This window comes from Diabrotica virgifera, chromosome 2 (genome assembly GCF_917563875.1).
Source record: "Diabrotica virgifera virgifera chromosome 2, PGI_DIABVI_V3a".
In the NCBI taxonomy this organism is placed as follows: Eukaryota; Metazoa; Arthropoda; class Insecta; order Coleoptera; family Chrysomelidae; genus Diabrotica; species Diabrotica virgifera.
In genome coordinates this window covers 22,613,436-22,639,706 of record NC_065444.1, presented here as the reverse complement: position 1 = coordinate 22,639,706, position 26,271 = coordinate 22,613,436, and the positions used below count along the sequence as shown (strand labels likewise).

General features: G+C 34.2%; 2 protein-coding genes and 1 long non-coding RNA gene across 3 annotated transcripts in view; 1 reads left to right on the top strand and 2 right to left on the bottom strand.

Moving 5' to 3' along the window:
• LOC114333568 (glutathione hydrolase 1 proenzyme-like) overlaps positions 1-22,461 on the top strand; it is a 30,559-nt gene extending 8,098 nt beyond the window's left edge. Inside the window, exons 3-10 of the mRNA XM_028283461.2 lie at positions 728-945; positions 5,158-5,347; positions 6,366-6,563; positions 7,213-7,465; positions 13,168-13,358; positions 13,577-13,817; positions 18,161-18,274; positions 22,221-22,461. Of these exons, the coding sequence (XP_028139262.2) occupies positions 728-945; positions 5,158-5,347; positions 6,366-6,563; positions 7,213-7,465; positions 13,168-13,358; positions 13,577-13,817; positions 18,161-18,274; positions 22,221-22,364 (1,549 nt within the window). The 3' untranslated portion in view covers positions 22,365-22,461. The remainder of the gene's footprint in view (positions 1-727; positions 946-5,157; positions 5,348-6,365; positions 6,564-7,212; positions 7,466-13,167; positions 13,359-13,576; positions 13,818-18,160; positions 18,275-22,220) is intronic.
• Positions 1-26,271, bottom strand: part of LOC114333569 (myosin regulatory light chain 2) — a 49,310-nt gene that overhangs the window by 17,256 nt on the left and 5,783 nt on the right. The window lies entirely within an intron of this gene.
• LOC126879986 (uncharacterized) lies at positions 8,119-11,122 on the bottom strand. Its single transcript, XR_007696365.1, has 2 exons — positions 8,792-11,122; positions 8,119-8,289 (listed from the first exon to the last, which is right to left on the bottom strand). It is a non-coding gene; the product is annotated as an uncharacterized LOC126879986 (long non-coding RNA).

Here is a 26,271-nt window from a genome sequence, read left to right as displayed (position 1 = left end):
AAGCTTACAAAAATGTATAATACTTTAATCCTTTTTGAGAGCGTAGAAGCAAAATTTCGGTCGAATTCTTTTTAAAAGTGGTCATTTTTTTCGAATCCTGAGAAAACTAATAAGTATTTTTGAAAAATTTAAAAGCAGAGTGAAAGATTACAGTATTATCGAGGGTCGAAGGTCCCTGAGAACTTCTATAATGATTATTTTAATAAGTCACAGGGGTGAAAAAAGAGAAAATTTGGTCTGATTTTTAATTTCAAATATATCATTCAAAGAAAATTTTTGTTTATTTTAAAGGACTTTTAGCCCTCGGTGATAATGTAGTCTTTCATTCTGCGTTTAAATTTTTCAAAAATGCTTATTAATTTCCTCAAGATTTGCAAAAAATTAATGCGTTCGAAATTTGGCGCCTACGCTCTCAAAAAAGATTAATGTATTATACATTTTTGCAATCAGTATTTAAAAAGCTTTGAAATGAGGTGTCACATGATGTTCTTTCCCATTTAAAAAAATCATTGTGCCTGTCACCTGAAGAGGGATCGAATAAAGTTCGAAACATTGATGCTGTAATATACTATGATCATTTTAAAAATCGACCTGTCCGAGCATTTTGCTTATATGTTAAAAATAAATAAGCTAATAAGGGGGGTAACACTTATTCCAGCTCACTGTATATATGTACCTATATTATACGAAAAAGAAGGATATTTGATTTTTTCTTCTAATTTTTAAGGGATGTCCTTAAGAAAAATGGTTCGGCAGTTGACGCATCCATTGGCGCATTAATATGCAACTCAGTAGTCAACATGCAAAGTGCTGGAGTTGGTGGGGGCTTTTTTATGACAATTTTTAAAAACGACGAAAAAAAAGTGTACTGTTTAAATGCTAGAGAGAAAGCTCCTTCCAATATGATGTCGGATAAATTTATGAATGATGGAGATCCAGTGAATAGTAAGTATTAATCCTAACACATTGTGTAATAAATGAATAGTCAATAATAATTTTACTATAACGGTCTTAAGAGGAAACAGTAGCGATCAACAGGTAGCGAAAACGCGTTCTAAGATTGCGGCTGTAATTTTGAATATTTTTTCGAGATATTTGGCACACTTATTCGTAATATAATAAAGAATAGCGGTACAGAGCCCAATTTGAAAAATATATTATTATGTAGAAATGACTCTGTAATTAAATACAATATTAAAAAAACGAGCCTGTACCGCCATTAAGAAGAACAAAAAAATACACTTTCTTCAAATAAACTTTTTATCCGATGCCTAGATTTTGTGTCATTTTGGAACTACTAATGAAATAAAAATTTTTAGTAGTTCCAAAATGACACAAAATCTAGGCATCGGATAAAAAAGTTTATTTGAAGAAAGTGTATTTTTTTGTTCTTCTTAATGGCGGTACAGGCTCGTTTTTTTAATATTGTATTTAATTACAGAGTAATTTCCACATATTAATATATTTTTCAAATTGGGCTCTGTACCGCCATTCTTTATTATATTACGAATACGTGTGCCAAATATCTCTAAAATCATCATCATTCTCTTTGCCTTATCCCTATGCGGGGTCGGCTTCCCTAATTGCATTTCTCCACACAATTCTGTCTTGGGTCATATCAATGTTAATCCCCTTTACCAACATGTCCTGCCTTATCGCCTCCCCCCAGGTCTTCTTTGGTCTTCCTCTCCTATTCCTTCCAGGAATCTGCACTTCAGCTATTCTTCGTATTGGGTGATTAACGTCTCGACGTTGAACATGACCAAACCATCTTAACCTATGCTCTCTCATTTTGGCATCAATTGGTGCCACACCTAGACTTCCCCTAATATACTCATTTCTAATTTTATCCTTCCTTGTCACTCCACTCATCCATCTAAGCATTCTCATTTCCGCCACATGCATTCGTTGTTCCTCTTTCTTTTTCACTGCCCAACATTCAGTTCCGTACATCATAGCCGGTCTTATGGCTGTTTTATAGAATTTTCCCTTCAGCTTCATTGGAATTTTTCTGTCACACAACACACCACTCGCTTCTTTCCACTTCATCCATCCAGCCCTAATTCTACTGCATGCATCTCCATCTATTTCTCCATTACTCTGTAATACCGATCCTAGGTACTTAAAACTATTGCTTTTCACAATCATTTCACCATCCAAAGATACCATTTTATTTGTAGTAGCTCCATCTTCAAATGAACATTCCAAATACTCTGTTTTTGTCCTACTAAGTTTTAAACCTTTTTCCTCCAGAGCTTGTCTCCACTTTTCCAGTTTTTGTTCTAAGTCTCTTTCACTATTTCCTACTAACACGACATCATCAGCATACATTAAGCACCATGGAATGTTACCCTGTAGTTTCGTTGTTATCTGGTCCAAAACTAATGAGAATAAATACGGACTAAGCACAGAACCTTGGTGCAGTCCTACTTTCACATGAAATTTATCAGTTTCTCCCACACCTGTCCTAACACTAGTCGTTACTCCCTCATACATATCCCTCACAATCTTTACATATTCACCAGGGACTCCTTTCTTATTGAGTGCCCACCACAGAATCTCTCGAGGAACTCTATCATATGCTTTCTCAAGATCAATGAATACCATATGAGCGTTTGTTTCTTTACTCCTGTATTTTTCCATCAACTGCCTTATAATGAAAATTGCATCTGTTGTTGATCTACCCTGCATAAAGCCAAATTGATTCTCGGATATTTCGGTCTCTTCACGTATCCGTCTGTCAATTACTCTTTCCCATATTTTCATGGTGTGGCTAAGCAGTTTTATAGCCCTGTAGTTTGTACATTGTTGTATATCTCCCTTGTTTTTGTAAACAGGTACCAGTATACTGCTTCTCCATTCGTCTGGCATTTTTCCGACTTCCATAATTCTATTAAATAGACCTGTTAGCCACCTTGTTCCTGTCTCTCCCAATGCTCTCCATACTTCCCCAGGAATATCATCTGGTCCTACCGCTTTTCCTTTCTTTATTTTTTGAAGCGCTTGAGCCACTTCCTCGTTGGTTATTTTGGTGACCATTGCTGCTACTGTCTCCGTTGACTCTACAGGCTGTCTGTCAAATTCTTCATTTAATAAGCTGTCAAAGTACTTTCTCCATCTCTTTTTGACTTCCCTTTCGTGAACTAGTATTTTATTATTTTCATCTAGGATACGTCTAATCTGATTAAAATCTTTTGCTTTCTTTGCTCTCTGTTTGGCTATTTTATATATCTTCGTTTCGCCTTCCCTGGTATCAAGTTGATCGTATAGGTTTGAATACGCTTCTGCTTTGGCTTTTGCTACTGCTACTTTCGCTTCCTTTTTCGCCACCATATAGTTTTGAAGATCTATGTCGGATCTGGTTTCTTGCCACTTTTTATATAATTTTCTCTTCTCTTTTATTTTTCCTTGTACTTCGTTTGACCACCACCAAGTCTCTTTATCCTCAAACTTTTTTCCTGACGTTTTCCCAAGTATTTCAATAGCAGTCTCTCTAATACTACTGGCCATTTTTCTCCAAATTGTATTAGGGCTTCCTTTCATGTTCCAACATATTTTTTCTACTATGCCAAATATCTCTGCTCTCAAATTTTCTGCCAAATATCTCTAAAAAATATTCAAAATTACAGCCGCAATCTTGGAACGCGTTTTTGCTACCTGTTGATCGTTACTGTATCACCTTAAGCCATTATTCCAGTTGAATGGCATCTCTGTCATTTACTATTCTTCTTCTTGGAGTGCCTATCCGTTTCTAATGTTAGCGACTATCATGACAATCTGCACTTTGCACACTGCTGCTCTGAAAAGATGTGTGTTTTTGTGTTGATCGACGTACAAATATTTTTCAGCCAGAAAATCCTTCGCCATCCTGGTTCCCGTTTTTCTTCACTTTTCCCTTAACTATATTTGCAACAATCCATTTCTGTTCTTATTGTGGTTAACAGCTATTTTTTCTTTTTATTACTATGACTGACGCTGTTTTACAATAGGAATTAATTAATATAGTGCTCAGATATTACGTTAAAAAGTATAATTTTAAATTAATATTTAAATAGTACCGCTTAATAGAATATTTTTCAAGTAAACAAAAACTTTTTATGTACTATTTTCTACAAATTTAAATGATTTCTGGTTTATATAATGGATATTCGATAATAAATACTTTATTTACTTACTATGGGCACCAATTCTACCCTCCGCCAAATAGTTACCGATCATAAAGTAGGTACTTTTTCATTCGTGTAAATATTCGTATTGCTCACCAACCACCCTCGTCGTTGTCTATTAAGATTTTTAGAAACAGTTAATTTAGAAGTCATAACCGCTTCTACATAATAACCGCTTTATAATATGTATTATAAAAAGTTTTCTGGGGGTAAAACCAATGTCAATTTTTAATTATTATGTTTTACAGCAGCAAGTGACTAATATTTTATGTAACAAAAAAATAAGTCTCAGATTACCAATTATTTTTTCAGAAAAAAAGTAAGCGTGTTGTGTGTATGTTAATAAGAGAATGTGTATACCTATATCTACATATTGCATACATTTCATACTTATTTGTGTATGCATGCACAGATAATGTAGTTTGGTGTTTTAATAAAATAAGAAATAGTTACAGTAGGTACTGTGTTATTGACATAAAAAGAAATAATACCATATACATATGTAATACATACATTGTATGTACATGTACTAAGTGTGTTGTACTATTATGACGTATATTCGGTACATTTATTTCTACTAGCCACCACTGATCGTTTATTAGAATATCCCGGCTATAGGAATATTTTTGCTTGGCACGAAGGCTATTCCAATAAGCAGGTTCGACTGTATTTAAATTTTCCCAATAAGGTGTGTTCATCTACAGTGATGTCTTCTTTAATTTCTTTCGTTTGATGATTATTTTTGATGATCTTTTTAACTTCTTTTCTTTTGCATTTCCTTTTGTGATATGCATAAAAAGTTCCTTACTTGTTTTACCTTTCGTGTGTATTACTATTGTATTTCTTCCCCTTTTATTATGATGTCGATTTCTGTCCCTTCTGGAATATTGGCATATCCAGAAAATTGCATATTTTTGTATTTGTAAATATCTAATAATTATTTGTAAATAATGTAAAATACCTACTCCTTTAAAATTCATCATCTTTCTAGATAGCGTAATGATTGCTATACCTGGAGAAATAAAGGGTTATTTAAGAGCTCATCAAAAATTTGGCAAGTTACGATGGGAAGAATTGGTGCAACCTACTATAGATATTTGCGAAAAGGGATATACCATTGGGCAACATCAATATAACTCTATGATTCTTAATAAAGATATTCAATGGGATGAAAACCTTAGGTAAGGATTGATAAAGTAAGTATTCGTCCTTCCTTGCAATTTATACATCCTGACAGATGCGTGTCATTATGAATTTTGCCTTTCATCCGGGGTTCATATTGCTCTTTTTAAGCTGTCTCTCTATCTATCCCTATTTTGTGTGTCATAGAAGTTCGTGTTTAATAACTTCTCGACTGATTCCGTGAATGTTTGATACGAGGCGTGGAAAGGCTGGCGTAACATTTCCCCCTCCTTAAGAGGTGGTTCCTCCTGGAACTTTGTCGGGACTAGAACTGGATGCTGTTATCGGTAACTGGACCCTCTTTGACAACTCCCAGTTGTATAAAATTTGCCAGGGACGGTTTTTGCTTTGCACCGGTAACCATGCGGATTTCAACAGACTAGTACCTGAACTTCGATACGTTTAAATATTTCTTTAACACTATTGCATTTCCAATCTCATACCAATTGTACATATCGCTTTGTGACATATACATATCTATTTTCTAAGATACGGTCTGATAAAATTTACTTCGATTCTAAGATTTTGAGGCCAAATACCTACTTTGATTGGCCTTTATTTTTACTTTCTATACAGTTGACTCCCTGAATCTTTACCCGTGCGTCATCATTTAAAGCATACGAAATAAGTCGATGATAAGTCGAAAATTGAAATTTACTAAAGGCAACAGCAAGTGACAGTAAGTGACTTGCTGTTGCGTTTAGTAAATTTCAATTTCCGACTTATCATTGACTTATATCGTATGCTTTAAATGATGACGCACGGGTAAAGATTCAGGGACTCAACTGTATCTGTTTTTATATTCACCAAAATATTAATAATTTTATATGCGTATTAGTAAATATCTTTGATGCTTGTTTGAACCCCACCAAAATGTATTTAACAAAAAATCTATTCTTCTATATTTACTAATAGTGTTTTACTATTGTTTTTATATGAACACATTGTGCATGTGTAACAATAAAATAGAAACTAGTGTAGGGCGCACACACATAATTCTAATACTCAAATTTTAAGGGAATGGTTTTCTGATAATAAAACGCAATTTAAAAGACCTGGTAAGAAAGTAGTACCTACAAAATTATGTAATTTTCTTAAAATGTTATCCAAGAATGGACCAGAGGATTTTTACACAGGAGAATTATCAAAGTTAGTTCTTGAGGATATAGTTAATACAAATAGTACTATTTCTGCGGAAGATTTAAGAAGTTATGAGTAAGTAAGATTTTGTACACTATTTTATCTGTCTGCGATCTTAATGATCAGTCAAATATATAGCACATACAGCACGTAAAAAATTATTTGTATTGTAAACATTTTACTTTTAAATATCTGGGGGCGTTAATTACATATGACAACCACATAGAAAAGATGTCTCAGCAAGGATAGATGCGGGGAATAGAGCGTTATACTCCCTATCATCAATATTAAGATCTACATGTCAATTATTCGCCCAGCTGTTACATATAGAAGTAAAACATAGACCGTTCATTAGCAGGAAATAGATAAGCTGCTGATATTTGAAAGGAAGGTTCTCAGAATAATACTTTGGCTCTCAAAGAGCTGAATTGACAGAAAAGTGGAGAAGGCTTCTTAATGTTTAATTGTTGACTCTGTATGGTACTGAAAACATGGTCAGACATATAAAAGCTAACCATAGAAGATGGGCAAGTCATGTGGTAAGATCAGAGGAAGACAGAGTCTTAAAGACAGTATTTTTTGAGAGACCAAACGATAGAAGATTTGTATTTTGAAGAGTTGTAAAACCATGCAGTCAAGAAGAAAAAAAAAACATTTTGCTTATTGTTTACATTTAAAAGAAAACTACATATTGGACAGTTTTGATAATTTTCAAATATTTTAGCGCAGTATGGATGGAACCAATCAATATAACCTTAAACAATGGCGACCAATTCTATTCCTTTCCTGCTCCAGGTTCTGGTCCACTTGTAAGTTTTATATTGAACGTTTTGGATGGATACAATTTTACTAAAGAATCTCGTTTAATGGAGGAAGAAAATGTCTTACGAACATACCATAGGATTATAGAAACATTCAAGTTTGCATTCGCCAAAAGACCGGAATTGGGAGATCCAAACTTTGTTGATGTAAGAGAGGTAAGTATCGTATGGCATCTTTTGAGTATCGTCCCCAAGTTTTAAGCGTGGGTTTCCTTCCTTGACAATTTGCCGATACTGTTCTCAATCTCGAAGAAATAAAATTTGTGTTACACAAAGAGCCATGGAAGAACAGGAGTGATACCCTAATAACACAAAACATTCCAGAAATGTTCCTAGAAGGTACACACAGGACATTGAAAATATTCCTGGAATGTCCCCAAAAGCACACGAATGTCCGTGGAAAGTCCCAGGAAATTGCTGTGTCAGCATTTTAAACATTCCTTGAATGTCTTGTTGGAACATTCCATGAATGTCCGCGAATGTTCGTAGGACATTCACAGTATATTTTTCAGACATTCTCTAAAATATATCGTCAGTGATGTGACAATACCTCCTATATGTTTTTTCATGAGTTTTGCAGGAGACGAAAATCATTTTTTAAGGCCACCTCCTGTTTTCATATGTAAGTTTTGACTTGTTTTGTAGTGGATAGATAGTTGAATTTACTACAAAACAAGTCAAAAAATATATGAAAACAGGAGGTGGCCCAAACAAGTGTTTAGTCTCTCTTACAAATGTCATAAAAAACAGATAGGAGGTATTGTCACATCACTGACGATATGTGGCCATACCAAATAATGCATCCTTGATAAATATAAACATTTTTATTGCACAAAATCTTTTCATACATTCTTTTAATGTAATTTACTGATATTCCTATAAAAAAATGTGTCACATTTGCTTTGTAAACCTTTTGCCTTTCGTAGCCACATATTCCGTTTCCTTCCTGGTTTTTTGTAGACCACTTCTCTCAGCTGATTCTAAAACAAAATTAAAATAAATGGTAATTTTTCTATCCTTTACAATTAACAATCAGAAGAAATATTATTTAAAGGTAATAATATGGATAAATAATAATAAAATAAATATTAAATAATATTTAAATAAATAATAAATAATATTTTGTATTTTGTCAATGACGTCCGATGTGGAAGTAGAAACCTTAATAAAATTATTTTTTCAAGTAAATTGTGGCTTATTTCCCAATTAAAATAGTTGATTACAAAAATGCCACAAAGAAATAGCTTTTTCACAAACAAATAAGTATTTATTTTATTATATTTATTGTTATTATTATTTACTTTAACGTAACATTATAACTTAATTCTTGTTTTCTATTTCTGATGTTTTTATTTATTTACATTGAATATTAATCAAATAATTAAACAACGTCAACTTAGATCTCTGATGTAGATAATTAAATGAAGTGCAACGGTATCTATATTGTACGGACTGTATTATTAATTAGGTTAAGCATATTACCTGTGTGACATAAGCTATTGGAACAGCACAGTCTCTCAATGAACAGATGAAAGTGAAGTTCTGTCAATATCTTTTTCTAAAAAATGTTTTGAACATACTCCTCTATTAACAAATCTGATCTATACTTCACGCCTTCTTCGCAGGATCTTCTGGAAAGCTAAAAATACAAATATATGCATTACTAAGCATTATTAACGAATTTATGTTTTAAATAAAAAATATGATTAATGAACTCAAAAATATTGTAAAACAGCTTAGAAATTGTTTATTAATATAGTCGGTTCGCTAAACTCAGACACAACTGCCTAGTGATTTTAGTAGGTAATTTTTTTGTTTTTGGCCAATTTTGCCAAAATAGGGCTTTTCATCGATTGTCATTTGTTTCCAGCTCCTGTCATATGTTGTATAATCTGTGTATAATATTAATATACACTGATTATTAGACATTATGATAGATGCTCGAAACAAATGACTGTGAATGAAAAGCCCTATTACTAACTATTTAGTAATTATTAACTATTTAGTAATAATTTTTTTTTTGGTAAAATTTGCAAAATTATGTACTAAAATCACTAGCCAGTTGTGTCTGAGACTCAGTGGTACTGGGACTCTGAGTTTAGCGGACCGACAATATCTTTATATTCTGTGTATTCATTATATGTAGTTGGTACTATTATAGTGCGTGGTCTACCATCGTGTTTATAAACGCATACATTAGCAAAAACTCAAAAAGAATTTTCTGAAATAGGGGTTATTTCTTTGTTTACATAATTTGCATACTAACCTAGTATGAAACGTTATTCCTGCAGAATACATTGCTTCTGCTACTGCAACTTCGTTGAGAACAAGACAACATTTTATGCACTATACAAGCACAAATACAAAACAAAACAAACAACAAAAAACATACACGTTTCGTTTACCAAACATTACCACGCACACGCACGGCAAGATGGCCGAAGCGAAGCCACGTTGGTCACGGTGCTCGTTGGTCGTTTTTAGTCACGTGATGCCCTCTCTAAGCGCCGTTCACAAATTCTGACAAATACACGCGCGGCGAATTTGAAAATGAACGCAATTAAGAATAATTATAAATGCCTCTCTTCGTTTTTGCACAAGTTTCTGTTATAAGTAATGTTATATCTGTTAGTATTTAATAGTAGTTATCATAAGTATTTATTATTTGACAGCTTAAAATATAGGAACATTGGTAGTATGTTCACAGAATGTCTTATGGTAACATTCCAGGAATAATTTAATCAGATGTTCACCGAATGTTCACTGAATGGCCAGGACATTCAAATATTGATAGAACTTTGGTAGTACATTCCTGGAATGTTTTGTGTTGTTAGGGTAGATGCCATAGAAAGAATTATAACCCCTAAGTTTAACTGGGCGGAGCACGTAGCTAGAATGTCAGATAATAGATGGACACAGCGAATAATACACTGGAGACCAAGACAAGAAACATATCGAAGTAGAGGTCGTCCGCCAACCAGATGGTCTGATGACATAAAACGGATCGGCAAAAATTGGATGGAAACAGCACAAAACAGGAATACATGGAGAACACTGAGGGAGACCTATATCCAGCAGTGGATAGATCCGGGTTGAATGATGGTGATGATGATGTTCTCGATCTTGCGCAGCAAGTAACAACTCATCTGCTGACAAGCCAGTCCATTGACGAAGGTTTCAGGGCCATGAATATTTCTTCCTGCCAATGCATCTTTTTCCCTTGATCTTTCCGTTGAGCATTAACTGAAATAGGCATCCAGTATCTGCTACCTCTCATTACATGCCCAAGTATTTGAGTTTTCTCTTTTTTATCATCGTCAAGTCACCTTCGCCTTGACCTATTCTGTTTAAGACTTTTATGTTTGAAATGCGTAGAACCCATAAGACTTTAAGCATTCCACGATATGACAACATCTCCAAGGCTTCTAATGTGTTCATCATATTGACCTCCATGATCCAGGTTTCACATCTATATAGTAATACAGAATACAGGATACACATAACATTTTAGGAACGTGATTCTTAGTTTTAAGTTCAGCTGAGAATTGCACAGTATAGATAAACTGATAGTTAAACTGGTTAACTTTTGTTATTGTATGGCATATGTATTAGCAATCCTGTGTACCCAGAAAAATTATGTTAAACAAAACAATAGCAAAAAATCTGGACATGGTTAACGGAGGATATTTCTTTAATTGCAAATCTTGAGAAAGAAGTTCACAATTATATATAGACGAATCGATTTACAACGTTCTACGACGTTTATCGATACCCAATCGAAGATCATATTATCTCCATCTTAGTATGATATAGTTAGACCCAAACCCAGACATCCAAAGTGAAAGTTATCCTCCAACACCAAATTGTTCTATATGGTCCACATAATGTTCAGAAAAAAGTCACACCATTTTGAGCGTCGGGTTTGGGGGGAGAGGGGGGAGAAATCTGTAAATTCGTAGTTTTTTAAGTTTTTCGTCAATATTTCTAAAACTAAGCGGTTTAGCATTAACCACCCTCTACACAAAATTGTTCTACATTAAATTTGAAATAAAAAAGGCCCTATGCATAACCCTTCTAAAATGAACGGTTCCAAAGTTATGGAGGTAGTATATTATAATTGGTCCAAAAAAAGGCCTAACCCAGACATCCAAAGTAAAAGTTTTCCTTCAACACCAAATTGTTCTATATGCTCCACATATTGTTCAGTAAAAAGTTACACCATTTTGAGCGTCCGGTTTGGGGGGGGGGGAGATGGGGGAGAAGTCGGTAAATTAGTATTTCTTTTACGTTTTTCGTGAATATTTCTAAAACTATGCTTTAGCGTAAGGAATGTTCTATAGAAAAATGTTCTACATAAAATTTAAAACAAAAAAGGTTCTATACATAATTGTTATAAAATCAACGGTTCCAGAGTTACAGAGGGTGAAAAGTGGAGGTTTTCGATACTTTTTATATTTACCGGATTTCTCCCCCCTCTCCCCCCCCCAAACCCGACGCTCAAAATGGTGTGACTTTTTCCTGAACATTATGTGGACCATATAGAACAATTTGGTGTTGGAGGATAACTTTCACTTTGGATGTCTGGGTTTTTGGTATAGTTATATCATAAATATTGCCCAAAAAATATAAAAAGTATCGAAAACCTCGACTTTTCACCCTCCGTAACTCTGGAACCGTTGATTTTATAACAATTATGTATAAAACATTTTTTGTTGTAATTTTCATGTAGAATATTTTTGTATATAATATTGTTTACGCTAAAGCATAGTTTTAGAAATATTGACGAAAAACGTAAAAATACTACTAATTTACCGGCTTCTCTCCCATCTCCCTCCCAAACCGGACGCTCAAAATGGTGTAACTTTTTACTGAACAATATGGTGGACCATATAGAATATTTTCGTGTTGGAGGAAAACTTTTACTTTGGATGTTTGGATTAGGCCTTTTTTTGGACCAGTTATACTATACTACCTCCGTAACTTTGGAACCATTCATTTTAGAAAGATTATGCATAGAGTCTTTTTATTTTAAATTTAATGTAGAACAATTTTGTATAGAAGGTTGTTCATGCTAAACCGCATAGTTTTAGAAATATTGTCGAAAAACTTAAAAAACTACGAATTTACTGATTTCTCCCCCCTCTCCCCCCCAAACCCGACGCTCAAAATGGTGTGACTTTTTTCTGGACATTGTGTGGACCATATAGAACAATTTGGTGTTGAAGGATAACTTTCACTTTGGATGTCTGGGTTATGCCATCTTTTGGATCAACTATACTATACTATCTCCGCATGCGCCTTTATCTAAGTTGTTGTCTCATATTTCTCTATCCACACCTTCTCTACAGCTTTTTCTTGGTCTTCAATATTTTCTGCGTCCTAGCGGTACCCAATTTAACAGTTTCTTTGGTAGTCTATAAGGTACCTACTTATACTGTCCTCTCTACATTACCTTACCATACTATAAGTTGTTTTGTCCTAATATTGTCTACAATAATATTATTGTTTGATCTACTTTCATTATTCTCTAATGCAATCATTTTTTTTTATTCATTCTGGACTATTCTGCAGATTTTCGTCAAAAGTCCATTTCTATGGCTTTTAGCATTTGCTCTGTTCTAACTCCACTGCCATATAATGTTTAGCTTCAGATCATATCTGGTCGTCTGCAAACACGGTGTATATAGGATGTTATTATTGTTTAGTTGAATGCCCATTCCTTCCTTTTCTTTTTCATACCTTCAATGCCTGTTCATTTTAAAAAGCAATGGTTAAGATGCAACAACCAATTTGTCAACAATAGATATTTTAGGAAACCTTTCTTTTTTGCAAACTTTATTATATTATATTTTTTCTAGGTTACTAACAAACTGTTATCTAAAGATTTTGCAAAACTAGTCAGGCTTAAAGTAAAGGATAAAACTTCACATGATCCAGCATACTATGGACTTCGTTCCAATTCGATAAATTATGATCAAGGTACTTCTCACATATCAGTAATTGCTGAAAACGGTGATGCAGTGTCTGTAACCAGTACAATAAATAAGCAGTAAGTAAAATTTGTTTGTTTTTATTAATTTTATGAAGAAAGTTATTTTTCATAAAAAGTTCTGCATACTCTAAACCCTAAAATCTAACCCTCAAATATCAAATTCCATCAATCTTATAGGAGTTATGTGAAAAAATTTGAATTTCGCTCAAGAGTAAAGTACCTTTATATTTCACAATATTGAAAATTATTATTATAATGACTTCACGTAATTTTAGATTTGGAGCTGCCAAAACCGGTAAGAGAACAGGCTTTATTTTCAATAACGCCATGGCTGACTTTTCTTTCGAGTTTTTAAAGAACAATTTTGACTTAATTGGTGCAGATATTAATAAACCGGAGCCTAGGAAAACACCATTGTCTTCAATGTCTCCGTCGATTTTAACAGATAAGCATGACAATGTGAAATTAGTTATAGGAGGAATTGGTGGACCAAAAATTATAACGTCGATAGCTCAAGTAAGTATACACGACAATAAACGTATTTGTACCAATTTTAATCTTTTCTTCTTCTTCTCGTAACACTACAACCTGGGGTGGGTCTTGGCTGACTACAAAACTTGCTTCCATCTCGAACGGTAGTCCATGGTAGCTGGGTCAGTAGGTAGCCCTAGCGTTCTTAAAGCTGACCATGACCATATTATTATCTCTCCATTATTGCATTCGTGGGTGTCCTAAGGGCATTCTTCCTGTTGTTACGGGTTGAAAGTCGCTAAGCAGTTTGTCGCTAAGCGAGTGAGTTTCAAGAGGAGTATTAAAGATACTTCGTTCGGCTCCAGAACTTTTTACCAAAGACGCCTTACTCTGGTACAGAATGGGAAATTTTACGTCGTGGGATAATCTGGTCCAGAAGCTTAGGTCTGCTTTCCAGCCCCATGACTGTGAGAATTCCTTATGGGAGGAAATCCGACGAAGAACACAGGGCTCATAGGAACGAGTTGTAAACTATATTTCAGTCATGGAAAATATATTCAAGAAACTATTGATCCCTCCTAACGAAGAAGAAAGAGTGAATATCATTCGAAGGAATATGCTTCCTTATATTCAGCAGGGCTTAGCTTTAACAAAAATTAGCAACATCCAGTGCCGCGCCAGCACGTGTTAGCGCCTCTGTGCAAATCATTTAATGGCGCCCAAAAATACGCATTTTTTAAAAATCGTCTCGTTAAATTAAATAATGTGCAAATGAACAATTATTTATTGTAACCAAACAAAAATAACTAAAAATTCTCATATATGCAACGGGAAAATAAACTAAGTTAAAATAATTAAGTAAAAATAAATATTTGGTGTAACAACATAAATAACTAAAGATACAGGTAAACTTGAAAATAAATATCTATTTTAGAAAAATTCACTTTTCGCGCCTTCCAGCATTTACTGGAATCAGACTGCAAACCCAGAGTTAAAGGTGAACACACCGAATACGTGAACATCATGCGTGGAGTGAGGTAAGGCTGTATTTTGTACACTCTAATTTTCAACCTCACCTCTGAAAGAATATTTATCGAAGCTTTGAACGAAACTGAAAAAGGAATTCTACTAAACGGGTACCTGCTAAATAACATCAGGTATGCATATGACACCATAATATTTGCGGACAACCTAGAAGTCCTACAAGTCCTTATAAACAAAATCACATATTACAGTCAACTCAATACAAACGTAATAAAGACAAAGCTTATGATCATTAGGAAGAAAAAGATAACAAAAGGGCAACTCTAAATCAACCAAACCCCCGTAGAAAGAGTGACGCACACAACTACTTCGGCACCATAATAAATGAAGAATGGACTAACAACCAAGAAATAAGAGCGCGCACTGGAAAAGCTAAATCCACCTTCAACCGTATGGGGGCTTTCTTCAAGAGTCACAACCTCTCTCTTGGTACTTATAAAAGTAAGAATCCTGCGATGCGACGTCTTCTTTATGGTGTCCTTTTTTATGGTGTTTAATCGTGGACCTTGAACGAAGATATGTGCAGAAAATTGGAAGCTTTGAGATGTGGCTATACCGTAGAATTCTTAAAATATTTTGAACTGACCGGGTCACAAATGAGAAGGTCCCCAGAGAAATGAAGAAGAACCAAGAAGAACTGACCCAGATCAAATCTCGAAGTTAAAATACTTTGTACACATTATGCGAAATGAATCCAGATATGCCCCACTACAAGACATCGTGCAAGGAAAAATATTTGGAAAGCGAGGTCCAGCAAGAAAAAAACATCCTGGTTAAAATACCTCAGAACCTGGTTCAACACAACATCTGCGCAACGTTTCCGCTCTGCATATCGCGGACATAGCTAAGATAAAGATTGCCATGATAATCGGCAACATTCGTCACGGATAGGCACATCAAGAAGAAGAAACAGCTAATTCCTTTATATATTTTAAAATTTTACAAACATCATTATTTAATTCTTTTAACAAAGGCTGAAGCTGTATAATTCATATAATTCTTTAAACAAATCGTCTCCCTCTATAATATAGATGATCATTACATCTCAATTTTTTCCAAGTTTCTTCACAAAAATTTTAATTGTGAGTTTTCTGTAATGTCGTTAAAATTACCTATATAAAAATTTGAAAGAATTAACATGATTTTCCAATATGAAAACCTTTCATTAATGCTTACTCGAGAACACAATGAAAGAAATTAACTTTGTATGACACTTTAGAATCCAAAATCGGTTCGTTTTTATGTTCGTAATCGAACTGTCAGCTTTTTTCCGAAGCCGTATCTGTGTGACTGGTTGATAACTGGACTCCACATCCAGTTTCTCTGCAGTTTCATTTGCTGTAGTAATTACATAATTAAATTTGATATATTATGTCCAAAACTCTAGCAACAATTGTTTTATCTCTTGTAAAGCATTTAAGACCAGCTGCATATTCATTGTTTTTTATTGAATAATTTTTCCAACGAAGTTAACTTTCATCAGAACTTTATACCATAGGTAAGTAGACTGCGCAACTGAGCTAAACATCTATCTATCAACTATCTAACAACTATCTCCTAAACATCTAGCTTGATAATTTCAATCACGATATTTATCCTAATGCGTGATATCACATGAAGTATAATAACTTTCTGATACATTTTTGTATAATGGCTTTAAAGCATCAATTTTGCTGGACCAGCGTGTATTAGATAAATGCTTTAAAGCCAGACTTGCAAAGTGTTGTTTTATGATATCCAAACGTTTGGTAGAAGCTGAAGAAAAATGGGTAAGTGTTATTTTGATCCGCCTAAATTTTTTGTGAAAACTCTAGTGGCGCCCTTAATTGCTGGCGCCTGTGTGGGCCGCACACATTGCACACGTGGACGGCGCGGCCCTGGCAACATCAGTGATCTCTGTTCATTAGCCAAGGCTATGGAAGCAATGGAAACAAGGATTCGACAATTTTGCCCTCCTCCTTCAAGCACCAGGCTTTTGGTAGAACCTGAATTAGCTTATAGAAAGCCGTCAACTCCTATTTTTACCAGTCCTGTTACAACACCTGTATTTACAGAAGAAGTTGCAAATAGCGATAAATCTGAACATTTGAATAAGGGTACATGCTTTAATTGTGGATCTGAGGGACACAAGTTTAAAACTTGTAACCAGCCTAAGAAGTTCTTTTGTTATAAATGTGGATACAATAATGTGACAACGAAAAACTGCCCCAGATGTTCAAAAAGCGCAGCTTCTCTCCCTCGGTAAGTCGGACGAGTGGAGTGGAATGTAAATCAACTCCGACAACTGATAATACAGAGGTCCTTGAATACATTTTAGTTCATGCTGAAGGTGATGAACGACCATACTTGAGTGTCTCAATTCTTGGAAAAGATATACTTGGATTATTGGACAGTGGAGCATCACGAACCATTCTTGGAAAATCTGGTTGGGATGTGTTTAAAGACATTTGCCCTTTAAATGAAGATGACAAGAAATCATGTATAGTTGCTTCAGGTGATTCATGTGAAAGTATAGGATCTATTACTGTACCAGTACGGTTAAGAGATCGGGTTCGTGTTTTGGATATTCTAGTTATCCCATCTCTTGTTTCTTCGCTTATTTTAGGTATTGACTTTTGGTCAGCTATGGGGATAGTCCCAGACCTTTTTAAGGGAGAATGGTTTAACGGGGCTTCCTCTCAGATTAACAGTTATTAGGGAGTCTATGAACATGGCCTGTTCATCTTAGACGTTGGTCATAATAAATGCCACACAGTAATTATATTTTATTGCAACAAAATATTGTGTAATATTGGTTAGTATTATTACATAATATCGGTTATTCTTTATCTTAAGGTTTCGTCTTCTATCAAAGGTAGGAAATTCTTATTTTACTTACCGCAATTCTAAACAGTTGGTTAAAGCTCAGACTAAACCATTCCCTTAGATTTCGTAACCCAGAAGATTCATTCTTCCTACATCTCTTTTAACTTTTATTTTGCCCTCCACAATCAAACGCAGTAGACTATAACGAGGACCTCTTAGTATATGACCAAAATATTTAAGCTTTCGCTTCTTTATTGTCTGAATGTATAATTTTTCCCTCTTATTAACCCTATATCAAGGACTTCAATATTGCTAATCTTGTCTACCCATGGTATTCGTAGAATTCTTCGATAACACTAACGCTCAAGAGCTTCCAATTTCGTAATTTTTAATTGCTTCAATGTCCAGGTCTCAGATCCGTAGAGCATAATCGATTGTTGCATTATATTTTAACAGGTAATATTATTGGCTGGCTAGGGATTAAGTTGAATCCTATTTAATTGGTATTAAATTTATTCTTACTGCTATAATATTTTTAGACGATAATGAGACTGCGATGGTTAAATAATAACCTCAAAGAGGCAGTAGATACACCAAAGGTTCATCATCAACTACTTCCAATGACACTTGTATATGAGTATGGATTAATAGACGTAAGTATTACTATTTTCGTCCACTTTGAAAAAATTTAAGACCTTGAATTTATGTCTGTCTCAGAGATATTTGTAAACACAACTCCTCAACTTTGTCCGATTTGAGTGATTCTTTTAGTATGTTATAGCCTTATTAGTTAAGAATATCGGTGTAATAATATTGTTGCTAGACAGGTAAATGTCATTTTATACCGGGTGTTACAATCATACTGTGTTTTTTTCTTAAAGTTCGGAACACCCTGTGGAATATTCTAGCATATATAAAATATTAAAATTAAAACTCGATTGTAGACTTATGCTTTCTTAACATTTTCTTTTTTGATTCATTTGCTTATGTTGGAAAATAAAAAAGTTATGTGCTTTAACAACTAGCCATGCTTTCTATACCCTATTCCACGAACATAGGGGAATGAGGGGCATGACGGGGTCGCGAGGTAAGACGGGGTACCGCACACAAACAAGAAACTACACGTTGGTGAATAGTATGCAGTAACTCAATAGGAAGAGTCATTCGATTAACGGTCACTGCAAGAGAAACCGTGAATGAGAGTGCACGCGCTTTTTGTTTACAAACGGAAAATTGTTTTAGCTCTCCGTTGATCTAATTTTGTGCAAGGACAACCATCGTTATTTTAAGGTAATTATGATCACCTCATTAATGTCTTTTTTATCGTTGTTTACTAGTATTCTTATTTTGATAATGGCGTATTGTTTGTGTGAATACGTTAAAAATTTAATTAGTGAATTCTTTTTTTTGTTCAAAGTTACCTTTTGAGGCAAGATGGGGTATTGGGTGCGGGGTATGATGGGACATTGGTGGTAAGTCTGGGTTAACTTAAATTTCTTAATAAATAACATTGGATTATTGTTTTAGATAATACCATGGTACGTACCTACTTACAAGAAAAAAACAAAAAGAGGAGAGTGGTCGAGAGATGCTATGAAAAGAGCCATAGATAAAGTGACATCGTCATAACCCTGGTCAGGCTGCCAGATCTGTGGATATTGAGCTCACAATGCTTGTGCTAGGGTGGACAATGAAGATCTGGAGCAAATACACATTTTTGTTTGTTTTGTGAAAATTAATTAGCATCACCATCATGCTCCAATTCCATTACCCCATCATACCCCATAGTATGGGGCAAGATGGTTTTTCATAATGTTCTTATTAATGGTTAATTGTTGAAAAATGTGATAGGTTGATTTTCCAAAGATTGTACCAAATTATAGTTAGATTAATGACGTAATGCGCCATCAATTAGTAATAGTAATAAACGTAGTAATTATGTTGTATTTTTGTTATTTTCCTTAGCTACCCCATCATACCCCCCTTCCCCTACGCCTATTTTGGATTACTTCGACAACGAATATTTTACTGTGCAAAATAAGAAGAACGAAAGTAAATTGCAAATTACATTGTTGTTTATTGGAATAATTATTAGCGCCATTTACTTTCGTACTTCTTATGTTGCACAGTAAAATATTCGTTGTAGAAGTAATCCAAAATAGGCGTATGTTCGTGGAATGGCCCATATCAATAAATCCTCATAGTAGGGGAGGGAAGTATGCTAAATTTGCAGTTACTCCAGCCTTATGGGGACCTATTGGATTGTAAAGAGTGGGTGCTAAAACCAAAAAAAGTTAAGTTAAGTTTTCCATAAAGTGTGAGACTCTCCATTTTTTAATTTAATTTTCCATTTCCACCAATCGTTTTTTCCGATTATAGGAAATATAGGCTATATCTATCCATAATTGGAAAAAACGTTGCGAATAAAAGTTGCTTATTTTTACGTAAAGGATCCAAATCTGCAATAAAAATTGGGGGCTCTTATTTAAGATTTTAAAGTAACCCCCCACCCCACTTCCGTGAGGGGTCGTGTTTGGTGCCATTCGGTAGATTTTTGAAAAATATTGAACAGGTGTATTTTGCAGTTTTACGTTCTGATGTTCATTTCGCGAAATATCGCAGGGTTCGTATTTAAAATTTTTAATTTACCCCCCACCCCTCTCCGTGGGGTGTCAAGAGCCCCCACGGAGGTGGGGTGGGGGATTTAATTTAAAATATTAAATAGGAGCTCCCAATTTTTATTTCAGATTTGGATTCTTTGCGTAAAAATAAGCAACTTTTATTCGACACATTTTTTCAAATTATGGATAGATAGCGCTATAATCGGAGAAAAATAATTGTTTCAAATGGAAAATTAAATTAAAAAATGAAAAGTCCCCACTTTATGGAAAACTTAACTTAATCTTTTTCTGATTTTAGCACCTACTCTTCACAATCCAATAGGTCCCCATAACGCTCGAGTAAAGTATACTTTCCTCCCCTACTATGAGAATTTATTGATTAAAAACATGGATAGTTGTTAACGTACATATAACTTTTTTATTACAGTGGAACCCCGATAACTCGGCCTCCGATAACCCGGAAGTCCGGCTAACCCGGACCGATTTTTATCAGACAAACATTTCAACAATAAAAATGTAATACAATATTTGAGAGATAATGGGTATTTGTGTAATTTGAACTACATATACGATAGTAAAAAGTGACTCATGGCACACCTACAGTATCCTTTATTTATTTCAAACTGTCTTAGCATTGTTTAAAAAAGACTAAAAGACCATTAAACAATTATTTTTAAACAATGGTCTTAGTCTCCACTGTTGTTAAATAACATAACATCGTTGCGATTGGGACCGTATTGTGTATAGTACAGTCGTATTGTTCGCTTCCGTTCTGTAATCGTTAGTAAATCTATTCAGATTTTGTGTTTGCGTGTTTTTTTGTCTACGTATGGCAACAAAACTTAAAAATTTTGTAGTGACAATGGAAAAGAAACTAGAAGCATTAGGTAGAATTGATAAAGGCGTAATTGATACGTAATTTAGATGTGTACTGTGCATATATAATATTTCATGTTATTTCAATTATAACGGACTTTATCTGTAAGTATACCGTATTTTATTAATTTTTAACATTTTCTCCGGCTAACCCGGATTTTCTATAACCCGAATCGGCACCGATCCCGATTAATCCGAGTTAACGAGGTTCCACTGTATCTTACATAAGTAGATGAATCAAAAAAGAAAATGTTAAGAAAGCCTAAGTCTACAATCGACTATTAATTTTAATTACATATGCTAGAATATTCCACGGGGTGTTCCAAACTTTAAGAAAAAAACACAGTATGCTTTGTACACCCGGTATAAAATGATATTTACCTGTCTAGCAACACTATTATTACAACGATATTCTTAAATAATAAGGCTATAACATACTAAAAGAATCACTCAAATCGGACCAGTGGTTTAGGAAATTCAAGACATCAAACATGTCCCATTTTTAAGGTGTTCGGCTAATTTTGCCGGTGTGTGTAGTATGAGCGATATATTACTCGGCGAGCCTTAGCAAGACGAGAATAAATATAAACTTCCGGTTTTTATATCACTTCCGGTTAAGGAAGTGTCACATTATAGTCGCATAAATAGTACGTGTGATATATCAATCATCGCATATTGAAAAGTGGAGCTCGAATATTTAGTTCCGGTTTTAATGTCATTTCCGGTTAAAAAGTTATGACCGGAAGTTTGACAAAAATCACTCAAAATTAGTGAAATCGTTTATCCATTAACGCAAAGTTTCACGAAGAGTTCAAATATCGACTTCCAGTTCTACTTCCAGTCACATTGGGTGAAAACCTAGGACTTAAGTACCAAGCCCAGCTGCTTGTTTTTAGATTATATTCTCATTATATGGATCTCTGATTTCTATTATTATTTTTTTCTTCATTAATTCTAATACTAGATTTGTTATTGAGACAATATAACATTAATTTTTAATACAGTCGCTATAAATAACTATAGCAAGGGAAATCTGTTATACCTATTGTTTAATAGCTTTGAATATTTTTAATAGTTTCCATTTACAGTTGTTTTGTTTTAGGAACTGGTACAGAATCTTAAAGCACTTGGACATACAACATATAGAAAGACTGACTCGGCTGTATACGCTTTACAGAGAGAGAATGATAAAATTATAGGAATACATGACTCTAGAAAACCAGGCGGGGGAGTGTATGGCATTTAAAATGTAGGCATATTATTATATGGATAAGATAATAGAAAATAAAGTGGATTGTAATATAATATGAAAGTCGGAGTTAAATAAATTTTTAATATTTTTATTTTCGGTCTTTTTTTATATCCAATAAGTTCTAAAAACCTACACATCTTACATTATGTAGCGTTGGTGTAATGCGTTCTTTGCTTTAGTTTATTTTCAATACTTATTTTAATTAATGAACATTACATTACAAACCTTACAGCAAATGATCAGACACTATGGAAAGCGACTAAGAAGCTCAAAAAACCATACACAACTATTCCTCCCCTCCATAAACTAAATGGTGAATGGGCTCGTTTCAACAAAGAAAAAGCGGACGTCTTTGCTAAACATCTTACGAGTGTATTTCACACCGAGCCACCAGACCCTGATAAAGAAGTGGAAGAACTAATTAGCGCAGCATGTCAAATGTCCCTTCCAATCAAAAGTTTTACTCCTATAGAAGTCAAGAAAGAAATAACCAAACTCAACTCACGAAAGGCTCCAGATTATGACTTAATCTCGGCAGAAGTACTAAAACAACTTCCTCGTAAGGCCATTATTATGCTAACAGTAATATTTAATCGCATGCTAAGCTTATCACACTTTCCAAAAATATGGAAATTTGCAGAAATCATAATGATCCTTAAGCCAGGCAAAGCGCCCAATGAAGTAACATCTTATCGACCTATCAGCCTACTCCCAATCGTTAGCAAAGTTTTTGAAAGATTGCTGCTACAAAGAATATACGCAGATCATGAATTCCTAACACTACTACCAGAACATCAGTTTGATTTTCGGGAAAATCACTCTACTGCACAACAAGTCCGTCGAATAGTAAATGAAATATCAAAAACTCTCGAAGAAAGGAAATACTGCAACGCTGTATTCCTAGATATCTCACAAGCGTTTGACAAAGTTTGGCACAGAGATCTGCTTTACAAAGTAAAATTAGCACTATCTAGTAACTATTTCCTTCTAATCAAATCCTACTTATCAAATAGATATTTCTCTGTAAAATTCAAAGACCAACAATCCAGCCTCTGTCCTATTAACTCCGGAGTTCCGCAAGGTAGTGTTCTTGGGCCGCTGCTTTTCTCACTCTACACAGCCGATATACCAGAGTCTCATAATACTACGATCGCTTCCTTTGCTGATGACGTAGCAATACTAGCTATAAATGAAGATCCCATACAAGCCTCACAAGACCTGCAACACCATCTGGACATACTCAGTGAATGGTACACAAAATGGCGAACAAAGGTAAACAAAATCATCTCAAATAACGTTTACCAACCGCCACAACACATGCCCACCTGTAAGAATGGAACATGTACAAATACCAACAGTAACAGACGCTAAATATCTTGGCCTCCATCTTGACCAACGTCTTACTTGGAAGAAACATATCCAGACCAAAAGAAGACAGCTAGACTTGAAATTCCGGCAAATGTATTGGCTCCTTGGGCGCAGATCAAAACTCAACATCCAAAACAAAATTCTTCTGTACAAAGCAATACTCAAACCTATTTGGTACTACAGACTACAACTCTGGGGCTGTGCAAAGTCAACATCACTGAATATCATCCAAAGATTTCAGTCTAAAGTTCTAAGATCAATAGTGGATGCACCATGGTACGTAAGTAATCAAACATTTCACGAAGACTGAAATATACTATTTGTCTTAAATATACCTTTCATCAGAGAAGAAATCCATCGAGACACGGTGTCACAAAATGAGCGTATCATTCACCATGAAAATGAACTAGTAAGGGAATTATTCCATAATGCCCCTGCCACAAGGAGACTAGATAGAACTTAGCCTCAGGACATATTTTAAAACTTAAACATAAATATAATAGGGTCAAACCGGCAAACAGGTGTATGTTCTCAAAGAAATTGAAAGTGTGTAAAAATTTTTTTAATAATCAGCTAAGTACTTTCAACACATAACGTGCCATCATCAGAGCTTCGTCCTCTTATAAATCCTTCATAGAAGAGTAATTGTTAAAATTCACATGATAAATCATGGATACTGGGCAAAAGCCACAGATATCGGGTATAAAACCCTTAAAATTAAAAGTTTATCACATCTAAATTCTTTTTTAGTTTAGGGCCGGTTGTTCGAACGCTAATCAACAATGATCATTATCAAATAATTAATTACTGTCAATGTCAATTGTTAAAACATAATTAATTACAATTCTGAGACTATAATCAATTAATATAACAATAATTATTAACATAATTAATAATAAATCTCATAATTGTAATTAATTATGTTTTCAGCGACCCAAACAAAGTTGACATTGACAGTTTTGGTGACAGTAATTAAATATTTAATAATGATCATTGTTGATTAGCGTTCGAACAACCGGCCCTTAAATTACTAATTAATTACTTACTTGTAATATTACTTACTTGTAATATACAATACTTAATTGTAATTTTAAACAAAAGAAATAAAATAAAAAAGAATTTAGATGTGATAAACTTTTAATTTTAAGGGTTTTATACCCGATATCTGTGGCTTTTGCCCAGTATCCATGATTTATCATGTGAATTTTAACAACTACTCTTCTATGAAGGATTTATAAGAGGACGAAGCTCTGATGATGGCACGTTATGTGTTGAAAGTACTTAGCTGATTATTAAAAAAAATTTTTACACACTTTCAATTTCTTTGAGAACATACACCTGTTTGCCGGTTTGACCCTTTTTTAGAAGTGTGTACAAGTCATACAGTCTGTTTCAATAAATATAATAAGATGAGACATCATTGGAAGTCTCTTCTTCATGCCCAAAAACATGAAACAAATTTACTTAATACTCTTTTAATGATGTAGATTGTAAATAAACATAATTACATAAAAAAACCTATTTTAATTGAAAACACTAATGTATTCGTCTTTATTCTTAATTTATTTACACACAGTAAAACATATAATTTATAATCAAGTATATTCAAATGGGAAATAAGCCACAATTTTACCTAAAAATGATTTTATTAACGTTTCGACGCCCAAGTCGGGGGGTCGTTGTCAAAATACAAAATAATACTAAATAAACAAAAATGTTGTTGCTTTACGAAAATTCATGGCAATAGGTTGACAGCCAATAGTCAATATATACTATCGGGGCAATTTATATATAACATTTATATATTATAATTTATGTATAACATTTTTTTATTTACAATTTTATGTTCGACATTTATAACACGCGACATTAATATAACGACTAAGTCCGTTCAACACAATTTCTCTTATTTATACTATTTGGTGCTGGTTCTGGAATTCTCGTTGGAGGCCACATCCAGTCTGCTAATGCTTCTGGTCTTTTCGGCGATTCCTTCTCAAGTATCGAGAACGGCTTCGATCCTTCAAGAGACAGGTATTATTTGTTACCTACGCTAGCGGTCGACGGTGTGAATTTAGGTTATATCGGTTCATTTGCAGGTATTTTCGTAATATTAGACATACGTGGATGAAATTACAAAATGCAATCCCTTGATACAAATTTGTGCTAACGGAACAATGAAGTCATTAAAATAAACGGAATTCCAATATAAAATACACTATTTGCTGACTGCTTGATATACAGTGACCATATGGCAATTCTAGCAGCAATATCTGCAACATTATGTAAGATAGGATTGACGCCACTGGTAAACATTTTGAGCTTAAGATCAACGCTACAAGACGAAAATTCATGGCAATAGGTTGACAGCCAATAGTCAATATATTATACTATCGGGGCAGTCACTGAAAATACTATCAAGCGGATATCACAATTTAAATATCTGGCCACCACTGTCAACGAAAAACGGGATTGCGATGAAGAAGTTAAACTAAGAATCAATTAATAAGAACAAAATTTGTGAAACTTAAAG